General features: G+C 37.6%; 1 protein-coding gene across 1 annotated transcript in view; it reads right to left on the reverse strand.

Annotated features, from left to right (window-relative positions):
• The window catches only part of psd3l (pleckstrin and Sec7 domain containing 3, like), a 231,074-nt gene that overhangs the window by 119,143 nt on the left and 98,780 nt on the right, over positions 1–13,151 (reverse strand). Inside the window, exons 6-8 of the mRNA XM_088910121.1 lie at positions 11,389–11,469; positions 5,155–5,267; positions 2,596–2,654 (exon numbers count right to left, since the gene is read on the reverse strand). Of these exons, the coding sequence (XP_088766247.1) occupies positions 2,596–2,654; positions 5,155–5,267; positions 11,389–11,469 (253 nt within the window). The remainder of the gene's footprint in view (positions 1–2,595; positions 2,655–5,154; positions 5,268–11,388; positions 11,470–13,151) is intronic.

Raw genomic sequence — 13,151 nt, forward strand, 5'->3', positions numbered from 1 at the left:
ATCACTCCAGGGTAGTACCAGTATAAATTCCATTTGATCAAGCTTAGGGAAGCAGACGTAGGCATTAATGTATCACAGTGTCTGCAGGCTTATAAATACAGAAGACACTAAGTGCATGATTAACTGGTTAATATCTTCTTAGATAGCTGACTATTAACAACTTAAATAACAAGCTATGATGTTTAAAAAGAATAATATTCAGCATACACACATTAAGCAGCTATTCTAATGCCGAAAAATAAAGCTATATATTTGTTCTGTAGACACTGGACACCAAAGTCTGAGCAGACGGTGTTTGTTCTTCAATGATTATAAAGATCCTGCCAGCATAAGCTGAGTTTGTAGGTGGGCAGCAGTAACAAATGTTCAGACTGGGAAGCAATCTAATAACAAGCTAAACAGCAATGAAATTAAGCCAATAACTAAGACTTTTTAAAAAATTATTTCAAGACTGTAAGCAGTTGAAAAAAAATATTATACCATACTTCATAAGTAATTAGATACTTAAATCCCTTTTTCCTTAATTTATTATTTTCCTGTATAGTCTTTTCCCACTGGTTTCTGATTGAGCATGAAGAAAACTTCACTGTGCCTCTTGAGTCATAGTATTTAGTATGGCCAAATACTATCACCTAAAATAGTAGCAGTCGCAGTAATAGTAGTAATAAAAAATACCATCGGCACACAATTAAAAAGCCAGACATGTATGGTTACAGACTGTAGATTTCTATTTAACTTTAACAAAAACAATCATATATTTCTAACAATTCTTTTACACAAACATTTGTAATACAAAACAAAAATAACCTACTGAATTGCTAAAATAAGGCTGCAAACGGCCTCATCAGTTTTAATAGGGCTTAGAACTACCGGAGATGGAATGCAAGAATCTTTATGAGGACTCAGATTAATAAACGCCAGTTTCTGCCATTCAATATTGCATATTTACAGGCCTCAGCTAGCTAAGAAAGCTCTGTGGCTCAGCCTGAGCAAAACAGTACATTCATGCACCTCTCTGGGGTCCAAGGTTGTAGACAAACTGCTACTGGTATTAAAGTGACAGGACTATTTCTTTTTTTTTAATTTTAGAAAAGAAACAGCAAAGACGAGCCAAGGAGATAAAAAAGAAAACCCAACTTACCACCTAGTAAGTAAAATAGGGACAGCCAGAAGATCCAAGGAAGATAAAGAAACATTGGCAGGAAGGAAATAATGCAAAAGAAGGAGTTAGTAATATGCAGGCAACTCACATGCAATTACATTCCAAACAGAAAAGCAGCAACATGCCTTTTATGTACAGAATGCACTTTAAAGTAAATATTACTACTAATAATAATCTTAAGATAGTATTCAACTTTCAAAAGTATCAAAGTTGAGCCAAAAATGAGACAAAAGAGATTTTGGGATTATTAAAATCACTATGGAGAAATATCTCTACCAAACCTGTTTTGAAGGTCTGTTATAAATTACATTATGCATTAAATGCTACACACAATATATTTTATTGAAGATCATCTTCTTATTTTATTTTTTACCAAGCACCACAATACAAATGTTAAAGACTGAGCGAAGCCCAGTCCAATGTACTTTAAAAAAACCTACTGTATGGTAGATACTTTTTTTGTATTCTTGAGGTCAGCCAGGACTTTTGTTTGGCAATAATGCACAGAAACCTGAATTAAAATTGAACAGAAGTCAGGAGGTCATTTGTTACATATAAACCTCTGATTTCTGAAGGAGAGATTGCTTCAATGCTGGAGACAGGTGTTTTGAGATGAAAGAAATATTATACTCTGAGAAGGTAAACCAAAGATAAGAATCAAGGTAAGGGAAAATAAAGAGAAACCCTGGGTTCGTGAGCATGAAAATTGCTTTAGAAAGAAAAAGGAAAGGAAACTGGAAAAATATGAAAGAAATCTACTGTTCATTAAGTTTCAAGACTTAATTAGGAGAATGCAATTTTCCAGGTATTTTCCCTAAAATGATACTTTAAAAAAAATGTAAATAATGATTACAACATGTAAATCATTTTTGAATTATCACTTCTATCTGTGATGTAGGTCTGGGTATGTTTACCTTTGAATACATTACATAAGCACTCGCCAAACTTCACAACTTATATTGTAACTGCTTAAATGAGGATGTATGTGTGTGGATTCTATTAAGTCTATGTCAAATGGAACCTACTGGCTACTTGAATTTCAAGGTTGGCTGTCCGGTACAGACTGGGAGGTTGGTAAATGCATGTTTGTTTTATTAGACATGTTTCAGCTATGCTAATGCAGATTCTTCAGGCACGTTATCTGCACAAATCTCTGAATGTTTGCCAGAGATTGAGAGAATGAAGATCATTAATAAAACAACAGTCAATTAGAGCAGAGAACAGTGCTCTAATATCAATGTTTCTTAAAAAAACAGTCTGCCACCTAGTGGCACATCCCAGCTGGTTTTTAAGAGGGGAGTGAAATTAACATTTAAACAAACCTTTAAATTTTTATCCACAGCAACAATAAATCATTTAAGGATATTTACCGCAAGACTGCAAGCTGTTAAGTAGGCTACTATAGTATAACAAGCTTCTAGTTTAGTACTTACATGGCCATGAAGGTCAGTGTTTAGCAGCATCAAAGCACACGTAAGGCAATGAACTCCATCTGTAAAAATAAGAGACATATTTTTTGAGAAATGAGAAATAAACTATGAATGTGGTGTACAACTTGCATTTGGTTTAATTTGATATCACTGAATAAAAATTATTCTTGAAGCTGCTAACAATGTCAATTGCTTTTGATAGATGCATACACAAATTTGTCTCTTCAGACAGAACTGATAGACACAAACAGGAATGCCATTTCATATTCACACACTTACAATATATTCTAAAACAATTATACAGTTTTCAAGACTGATATAGGCAGAAATAAAGCAATCCATCCCTAGTGCAATACAAACTATGAACACTATACCTAACTTGAAAAAGTGAGATTAAAGTTGCTGTAAGCTCTAAATGCATAAATGCATGCTGTAAGCTCTAAATGCATGCTCTAAATGCATCAATAGTTAAACATCCATCACTTATAGCATAGAAAAAGACTAAAACAAAATACGTACACTGGTGATGAACAAACCAAGGAAACATTACTCCATAAAACAACAAGAAACATCAGTATCATTTAGGGATACCTGTGTCTTACATTATTCTTAAAATTACAATGGCCCTTGTCTGCATTTTTAACAGTTCTCAATACTAAAAATAGTACGCAGGGGGAGAACCTCAGGAAATTGCTCTCCTGCTTCTCCACTCAGATCACAAGGAAAAGCAAATAGTCCAGACTTGACTGGCAAATATTTATCACTTTAATTCTCATCCCCACAGCAGCATGAACCATAGATCCTTCAGACGCTGAGCATGCTGTTAATAAATAATATTGTAATCAATGTCAGGACTGCAGCTATACATCAGCCAATAACAGATACATTTTGGTCACACATCTGATGGCACAGAGGAGGAAGTGTTTTAGGAAGCCTTTTAAAAAGTGCTGCTCCTTTTGTGTGAAGTCTAACCTAAGAAGGTTTAGGACAGCTTTAAACTCATAAAAAGAAATGCAGAACCTAATTTTTACATATCAGGTCACTCAACTGTTTATGTATACAGGGGCATTTTTTTCCTAACAGAATGTAGTGAAAGCAAGGCTGTAGCATTTTTAAAGACAAAGGTAAACGTTCAGTGAAGCAAAGACTTGAGACCAACATTTTTTATGGTTATGAAAACCTCTATGAATATCATATCCAACCTGTAATGCTGGTCTTTAAAATTAAGAATATTTTGTTATGCAGTCAGTGGAAAGCAAAGACTTGCTTGTTTTACCACTTAATGCAAAGATGAATAATGCAAAACAAAGGGGAAACAATAATAAAGAAAAGAAAGGGAGAGAAGTAGATAAAGAGTAAAAATGTAATTTAAAATAAGCCATTGTCTGCGGATACTCTACTACAAAGAAGATTAAAAGAGAAGTTAATGTTGTCCTAGGAGCTAAATGGAGTTCTGCTCCATCAGATAAGGCTGCCAGGCAATGCAACATTTTCTTCCAAGCAGCAGCTTTAATTCATATCTAGATTAAATCAACGTTTTAAAAAATATTTTTGATAGTACCGTTAGATTAAACATATTTCAGCTATATAGTATTGAATTGTATGTGGGTTATTTTTTCCAATTCCCCAGTATATGTGCCCTGCACAGAAAAGAGACTATTTGCTTGGTCGCTTTTTAGGTTATGTCCCTCCCCTTACAATACATTAAGTCCCACATACCTCCAGAATAACAAGGGTGTACTTTATACTTATTTCTTTGCACAACTATTTGTTTTGTTGTAAGAGTTGTGGTTAATTTATAAATATATCCTAGGATGTTCCACAAATGTAACTTTTTCTGTGAGCTCCTTAAGGGATTTTTTACATTGATGCTTCATAGCTACTAGCCAGAAAGCATCCAATATAGGTTCTCATGTTTTAGCTGAATTTATTTTTTATATGTGCAAAAAATACTGAATGATGCACTATATGGACATGATCGCGCATTTAAATATTCTTTGATTTGTGAGTGTCAAATGGTCAAAGAAATAAGATGTATTCGTTTACATGCATTTACGAAAAGCTTCGGCTTACTGTTCCAATATAGTGATGATACTTTTTGAAAGAGTAATAGATGAGATCTGCTTCTTTCTGTCATTTCATTTCGTGCTTGGTTTGCAAACGATTCTTTGGTGCGGTTTCTTGCGGGAATCTCATTTGTCTTTCCAACTAAAGTAACAATTCTAGAAAGGAAATTCTTTAGAAGAGACTCCTTGAGATGCAATGCAATGTGAGGAAATGAGACAGGGAATTAGAGCAAGCAGGTTTCCAGGCGCTACACAGAGCTAATTTGCTTCCCCAAAACAGTTCCTTGTAATCAGCTCTGAGAAGTGAGAACAGGAAATGTACAGAACAAAAATCAAGTAACAAGAAATTCAAGAACTGAATTATCTTATAAGAAAAAGTGATGCACTAAAATAGGCTTTCTGAAAAACTAGAACCAAACATGTTCAGCTAATTATACGGTGGTTTATTCAAATGCTTCATAAAGTTTTTCCCTCAGCAAAAGTTTAAAATCAATACCTTGTGAAGAAATGGTGGCAGGGTTACATTGATAGTACCTATTGGAGAAGTGGATTAAAACCCTCTCTCTCTCCTGGGTTTCACCCATCAGTGCAAAAGCTTTCAGAAAGCGTCTGTGAGAAGAAAAAAGCAACAATTAGTATGAAAAAATATGCATTAATGAAAATCAGCAACACTGAATACTAACGACAGCACTTAATTAAACCACATTTATCAGCAAACGCTGCTTTTAATATGCTGTATATGTCTGTATTTTGAAAAATAATTTTTGAGAACTGCTGTGAAGGAGCTGTGGAAATACTCTTTAAGCGTCAATTAAAAGCACACAGATGTAACTAGTTAAATTTTAAGGTACCACTGCACCTAAAACAAATCTGTTTTGATAACATCTGTAAGTGAAACTGCAGGAGATGATGAAATTGCAGATTTTAGAAAGATCTCAAAAGGTATTAAGTCCATCATCAATATTTCCCACCCAAACTTATAATACAGAACACTGAAGTATTTTTTGAAATACGAGTCATAAGCCGGCTTACTGTCACACCCACATCAATGTCACAGACGGAAATGTATAGTATCAACAATGTATGCAACATCCTGGGTTCGCTATTACAGATGGGCAAAATCCTGCAGATGAGTAAACATGTGTAGGACCTCCTCAGACAGCCCACACCACAACCTACCTGTCGGTGCTGACCGTTAAAGACAACACTATTCTTCCCAATAAAGAACAAAGTCCCCATTACTGTACATGTATAATTTTCAACACTAAACACTGACAAGTAACAAATGGGAGGTCCAGATCCTGACTGCACCTTCTAACATAAGGAATACAGCTAGAAACATTCTGGCCATCCTTACTTTACAATATCTGCATAGCACTTCAAAAAACGTTTTTTATGAATGTGAATATACAATTATATCACAGAACACAATAAATTTTATGTTTTTTTTCCAAATGAAAGGAAATTGATGAGCTACTTCTGTATGTACTGTATTTAAGATGAATGCCAGCTAAAGCAAACATACCAGAAAAAAAAATACTAAAAATAATTTAAGAATGTAGCTTGTTTCCAAAACTTCACAAAGACAGATAAAGCGACATTACATAATAAAAACAAAGAAAGAAAATTACATGGGCAGTTATGTTATAATGAACATTCTGCAGTAAATAAATAGATATAATGAGATCATCACTATTTCTAAAGAATTGATTTTTGTTTTGTTAGTTCTTGTTCATTTTTTTGTTTTGTTTTTCCCAGTAGACAATTGGTATTTAACACCCCCACACTCTTCCAGTAATCTGCAAGCTTCTGATGCCTCTGTTCCTTCAGATGACCTCTTCACAAACCAGGGTGTAATTTAGCACTAAGATATGTAACAGATGTGCCATAAAATACCATTCTGCAATGAACAAAAATGTCCTATTTTAAATGTTTTTTGTTGCTGTTAACTTACTGTTATTCCATGTTTATGCCAAATGATGTAAAATATGAAAATCTAACTTGGAAACACTATTTATATAATAGGATTTAATAAACACACCACTTCATTACCTTCATGTCAAATACATCATATTATCTTTCGGTCTTAAATTCTAAAGTACTCCTTGATTGTTGTACACCTTAACAGACTAAACTTAAAATTTTTAAGAAATGTTTTTAACCCCTTCAAGCAATATTCAGAGAACTCTGTCTCTATCAGTTACAACAGTGTTGAGTTCATTGACAGCCAAAAACAGAATTCATAACGCCTTATCTTTCAAATACGTACTGTAATCCTTTATTGGGACACTACAAGCTCAGAAACAAAAAAAAATAAATCAAACATTATGATCATGCTAAGAGGACAGCTCTGTAACCTGATATCCTCCAACGTCAAATAACACCAATACTAAATGCAAGAATCTGATATTTTAATTAAATTAGGGGTTCACAGCTTACACACCTGTACTTACATACTGAAATCATAATGCATATTTAAATTATCATAGCTGGGCAGAAAGCATAGAAAGACCAAACACACACCATTCATCACAAGATCCCTCATATTAAAAATGTGAAATTAACATTTATAAAAGGGTGTGGCAGGCTGTCAGCCAGTGTTCGACAGGAGGGCACAGCTGCAGGGAATTGGTGTCTCGATGGGGTGCCATTGTGAGAACTTGTCATATTGAATGGCGTGCCTAAGCTGTCTTGAGAAAGGGAACAGCCCTCTCTGAAAGCAGAGACGTGTGTCGGAACAACATACCCTGGATAGTCGGGGCACGTGTTTGTGTTCGCCAGGGAAGAGGCTTGGCCGAGCACCTGACTGCTGACAGCCACAGGTGGCACAGAGCTGCAGAAAGAGCAGCCGGAAGGGCAGCGGTGGCCATCGGCTAAGCACTGCTGGCCACAGGTGGCACAGAGCTGCAGAGAGAGCAGCAGGAGGGGCAGCGGTGGCCGTCGGCTGAGCGCTGCTGGCCCTAGGTGGCACAGAGCTGCAAAGAGAGCAGCCAGAGAGGCCGCGGTGGCTGTCGGCTGAGCGCTGCTGGCTACAGGTGGCACAGAGCTGCAGAGAGAGCAGCTGGAGGGGCACCGGTGGCCGTCAGCTGAGCGCCGCTAGCCACAGATGGCACAGAGCTGCAGAGAGAGCAGAAGGAGGGGCAGCGGTGGCCGTAGGCCGAGTGCTGCTGGCCACAGGTGGCACAGAACTGCAGAGAGAGCAGCTGGAGGGGCAACGGTATATGTCCTGCCAGAAAAGCGGCCGGTTAAGGGCCGTGAAGGTGTCCGGGTTGTGTGTTGCGTGGCTGAAGTCGCCAGGGAGACTGCAGAACAAGCAGTCGACTGGAGGCGTGAGAACACAAGTGGAATGAGTCCAGTCCTTGAGGAGCAGTAGAAGCAGTCAGGTAAGGCCACTAGCAAAGCAGGAGGGCTTGACAGCGAATCCGCTGGGGGCTGCTGAAGCCCGAAACAAGCGTTTGTGGAGAGAAAATGGACAACTGTGCATTCGTCCCCGGAGGGAAAAAAAACGTACAAGAACTACGATGATGTAGGGACGAAATGTGCTTTCCATTGACAGGTAAGCATATACGCAGGTGCGTCCAGTATATGAGATGCAGTAGAGCCGGAAGTGCAGAGTGCGTTCCCCAGTGGTCAGTCGGACTGCAGCAGGTCTTCTCTCCTGTCTGATCCTGCCAACAGTATGAATAACTGAAAGATGGTTTAAGAAATACTGTGAGAGTATTGTGAAAGAACAGTAAAGTGACAGTACTATGAAACCAATTAAAATACGAAAATTTGCTGGTGTATGTATGAGTGAAAATACTGCGTAAGTGAATAGGGAAGAAGATTCAGACAGGTCCATAACAAACTTACTTGGTAAGGGTGAGGCAAGTCTCTCACAAAGGGTTTTATATAGTTCAATGACACATCATGACTTTCAGTGCAGCTATTATTTCAAAGTACGCCATTATTTTATTAAGTGAGCAAGTGTGTACAAAGAAATAAAACTGATCACATACTCATTGTAAGAATATATTGAGGCAAAAAAAAAGCAGAACAACATAATCCCCTGCAGGGTCTTTGCTCAAAGAAACACTCTCAACCCTGAGACGCCCACATTGCCCTTCTCCAGGAACAGCTATTGAACAGGGGTTTCAAACTCATTTGCTGTGGTGGGCCAGATTTGGTTTTTCAACACCAACAGTGTTCATATGTGCAATAAAATTACTAAAATATTGGGTGCAACCATTACATAGTACTTAATTTTGGTGTTTAACAAAAAATAGCACCCTTTAATGCAATTAACAGTGACTGAATCTTCACTAGATTGACAGCCTAGCAAAACATACTCATTACCCTCTAAGTATGGGGTGTTTTTCCAACAATATTACACATGATTATTTAAAATATCATTCTGGATAGGTTTTGAATTACTTTTGCAGTCCAAGGTCCAACTCGGAAAGCCTAAAACAGGTGGGTTAAGAGGCTGGTAAACAGATGATCAATGGGATTTTGCATTTTTAACTCTGGTTAAATAAATTCAAGGTAAATCATTAGAAACGCAATAAAGGTTAAACATTCAACAGCCACAGACATTATAGAGAAAAGGGAGACAGGGAGGAAGGATGACAAAGTGAGACAGAAGAGAGAGAAAAAAACATCACTGTCACTCAAATCTTGTGTCATGTGAGAGGACCTCGTTCTGATCAGTCTGTGTGACCAGATTCTTGTTAAGTAATGTGAAAATACTTATTGAGAGCCTGCTGTCTTATTTTAGGAAATTCTGATTTCCTTTATCGTGGAACTGTCATGCTAAAAATGTCCTCTCCTGGTTTGGTGATACATTTATAGAATAGGGAGATTTGATTGCTATTCACTTTTGGGCATCTACACTGTAGGAAGGGATTTAGGCCACTGTAATATATAGATACAGTATGAGCATATTGTGTAACATATTGTGTTTTGCAATTATCTTATTGTTAGTTCATATTTGTACTGCCAAGTTTTAAGCCAGATTTATTACTCTATGTTTACTCTATTTATAACTGTGCATAAAAAGAACATTATTTCCTGACCCCAATATTTTGTAATATCATACAGTAGTTGTGATTATTGTACACTGTATAAATCTCACAGTTATGTTGAAAAAATATTGTTGAGAAATCCCACTTAATAAAATAAGCCACTACACACACATTAAGCTTACCAATATCTAAATATTTAACACTGTACATTTGTCCTACAATAAAGTATTTAAATGCCTCTTTTTTCTCAGCATGAGGCTATTTTTGCTAAAATGAAGGCACTTCCTTCTGTAGCCACTTCCACTGTAATCTTAATTGGTATTTTTGTCACTAGCCATCCTCATTTTTAACATTATGCTGTCAAGCAGTTCTTCGGTGAACAGAAACAAACAAAATGACACTGGATGGTTTTCTACAACTTGGGCATTAGATGGAAGATTTAAAGTAACAAGAATTCAAATTCTGTTATGCAGAATTTGACATTATGGACGTTTTTTGAGGAATTAAGTACCTTTGCAAACCAGGGGGTGAGTGAATGTGAATTGGCAAACTGCAAGAGTGAAATACAAATTATACAGGCTCTGGGATTTGTAATTCATCTGTTTACTATAACCGAGGGACAGATAGAAATTAACAAAGCGTGCAATGAGTGCGAAGCATCTTACTTTATTTCGTATTATCAGAGTTTTAATGTAACATTACCTGGGTAACAGAATCGTCAGGCCAGGTTAAAGAGATGATGTGTGACAAACAGAAAATGCAGAACACTATTTGCTAGATATGCGCAAATCAAAAACAGCACAATCACTATATTAATTGCTATATCTTTTTCTTGTCACCTTTGACTGTAAACCTGATTGTATAACCTTATATTTGTTTGCCTTTTCAGTTGCTTCCCACATTGTCTAAAAGATGGAAATGATAAGTCGATATACAGTACAGTAAAGGCCTAAGTATTTTTCATAAGTAGCCTCTTCCAGCTCGGCATTTCCCATCTTGGATTTGTACGTTACATTTTTACTACCTCCATACAAAACCCTAGATTTGTCAACATCATTTGCCATGTGCTTGCCTAGTCTTAAATTTTATCTAAATCATTTTATTCCATTTGCTACAGGTTAGCTAATGGTCCAAGTTTGGTAAGGTCTGCAAATGTGACAAATTTATTAACTATTTGGAACCTAGATTGTTTAAATAAATTAGCAAGAGCAGTGGTCCTAAGCAAGGTTCCTGTGTTACTCCACTAATTATATCACTTCAGTTTATTCTAAGACCCATAAAATAATTTCAGTGAGACCAATAGTGGTTCTGTCACTGAGATTGTGGCAAAATGTGAAACTGTTTGTAGGAGTTTGTGTGTCTGTACTGGTCTTGCGTTGTCCGTATTTCCCTACTCTTTTAACATGCTCCTGTCAATCTAGGTCTGCAACAACATCAAAAAGGACACCTAGATAGGACAGAGGTAGAGAACCACGGGAAGCATTGTGTATGTGAAACTGAGAGTAATATTATCAAGGGCGCCTGCTTCCTGTGTGGGCTTTTCAGACAAGGTGGGAATGTATCCAGGTCAATGGCTCTGACCAACCGGGCCGAACAAATGGGCTGCATTGCGGATTAAGTAAGCGGATTGCACTATTTCACACCCCGCAGAGTGAGACTTCATGTGAAGAAAAGCCTAGATCACGAGCTTAACGAAAAATCCAAATTTAGCACACAAAAAAGCTTACCGAAGAGACTGGTCCAGCGTCATTCCAGTAAAGTCAAAAAATGTGAGGTACTCTTCGGCTACCATTTTGCTGAATTCATTGCTGCGGGAAAAAAAAAACAACCTTATATAGTTTCTGCACAGTAACCTGGACAGCAAACCAAAAGTGGCATAGTGTCAGGGCTCTTCACATCCTATTAATGCTCAGCACAAGAAAAAAGTTGTTAATTTTGCTTGAGGCTTTTATGCTGCTGACATTTTAGCAAGTATTACTCAACACCATTATAATTGTGATAGCAAACTACTTGGTACATAAAGCACACACAGATGCAATGTTTGGAAGCAACAACCCACTTTCACAGGAATGGGGAGTGGAAAATATATTGTTCATCTTCCTTGACTTCTGCATGAGTTAACAGATTGGCCTGTCTGCAAATATAACCTTCTCCTCTTTAGAAATATGTCACAGACACTCAAGAGATACCCTTCTCTAATGTATGATGACTCTTAAAAATGTCACCTCTGTTCCAGAGGAGCTGCACAACATGGAAGAATCTGTTCCCCAGCAGACCAAATACAGGAACGTGCATGCTGAATACCAAACCTATCCTTTTCTATTTATGTATCGTGTGGTGTGGCACAGTGGTGTATTGGTTGGCACTTGGGCCCTGAGTTCAAATCTGGACCTAAGGTGCTATCTGTGCGGAGTTTGTTTGGTCACCCCATGTTGCACAACTTTCCTCCAAGTGCTCCAATTTTTTCCTACGGCCCAAAGACATACTGGCAAGTTAGTTGGTCTCTCAGAAAACTGGACCTAGGTGTGAGTGTGTCTCTGTGTGTTCTATTATTGACTATAATCCCATCCAGGGTCTATGCTGCTTGCTGGGATAGGCTCCAGCTCCCGCGCACCCCTGAACTGAATGAAGCAGTAAGAAAATGGATGGATGTACAATGTTAGTGAACAGCAAATAGTGACCAGCAGCAGCTCCAACATGATCTTGTTCTTACTCGAATAAATGGTTTCTAAAGAGGTTCCCGGCTCTTGCCCACACGAAGACAGACATCCAGAATCACAGGTTGTATGGGGTCACGCAAAAACTCGAGTGTGACTGGGAGTAACAAGCAATTGGACACCACCGAAAGAATGAGTGCGATTAGTCAACCAGGGCTCTCTCAGCTCCTGACAGCAAAGCAACCCCTGCAACTTTCCGGGCATTTACCAGTTTTCTGTACCATCATCTCCTCCGATCAGTGCTCAACGTCCTGCACAGGCACATAACCTGTGATGCGTCTAAGGATCAGCTGCTCAAAGTCAGAGACATCTGCCTCCCCTTGCCCTGTGTGCGGTCACAGGGTCACAGCCACGACAGGCGTTTCCAAATCGAGTGGATTCATAACAAAAATTAGCTTGAGATTAGGGCTGGGCGATATGGCCAAAAACATTATCACAATAAAAATTTTCATATCAGTCGATATCGATAATTATCACGATAAATGTCAAATCATTATTTCTTTCAAGTTTAAAGGCAGATTTTTTCTCCTGAGTGAAAGTTGAAGAAACCACAGTTAATTGGTAAATTAAACAACTCTTTATTTTAAGAACACAACAAACACTTGCCAAACAGCAGAAACATTAAACAAATCTGAGGTAGAGAGCATTCAAGTCTTTTTTATGTCAAAATATGCATGAGTCAAATTTACAAAATAAATATCTTAATAGAAAAATTAAGTACTGCAGTGTGATAAAACACACATAGACGATGGCTCAGACAGACTGCAAAGTTT

This window comes from Atractosteus spatula, chromosome 3, assembly GCF_055471065.1.
Source record: "Atractosteus spatula isolate fAtrSpa1 chromosome 3, fAtrSpa1.hap1, whole genome shotgun sequence".
Lineage (NCBI taxonomy): Eukaryota > Metazoa > Chordata > Actinopteri > Semionotiformes > Lepisosteidae > Atractosteus > Atractosteus spatula.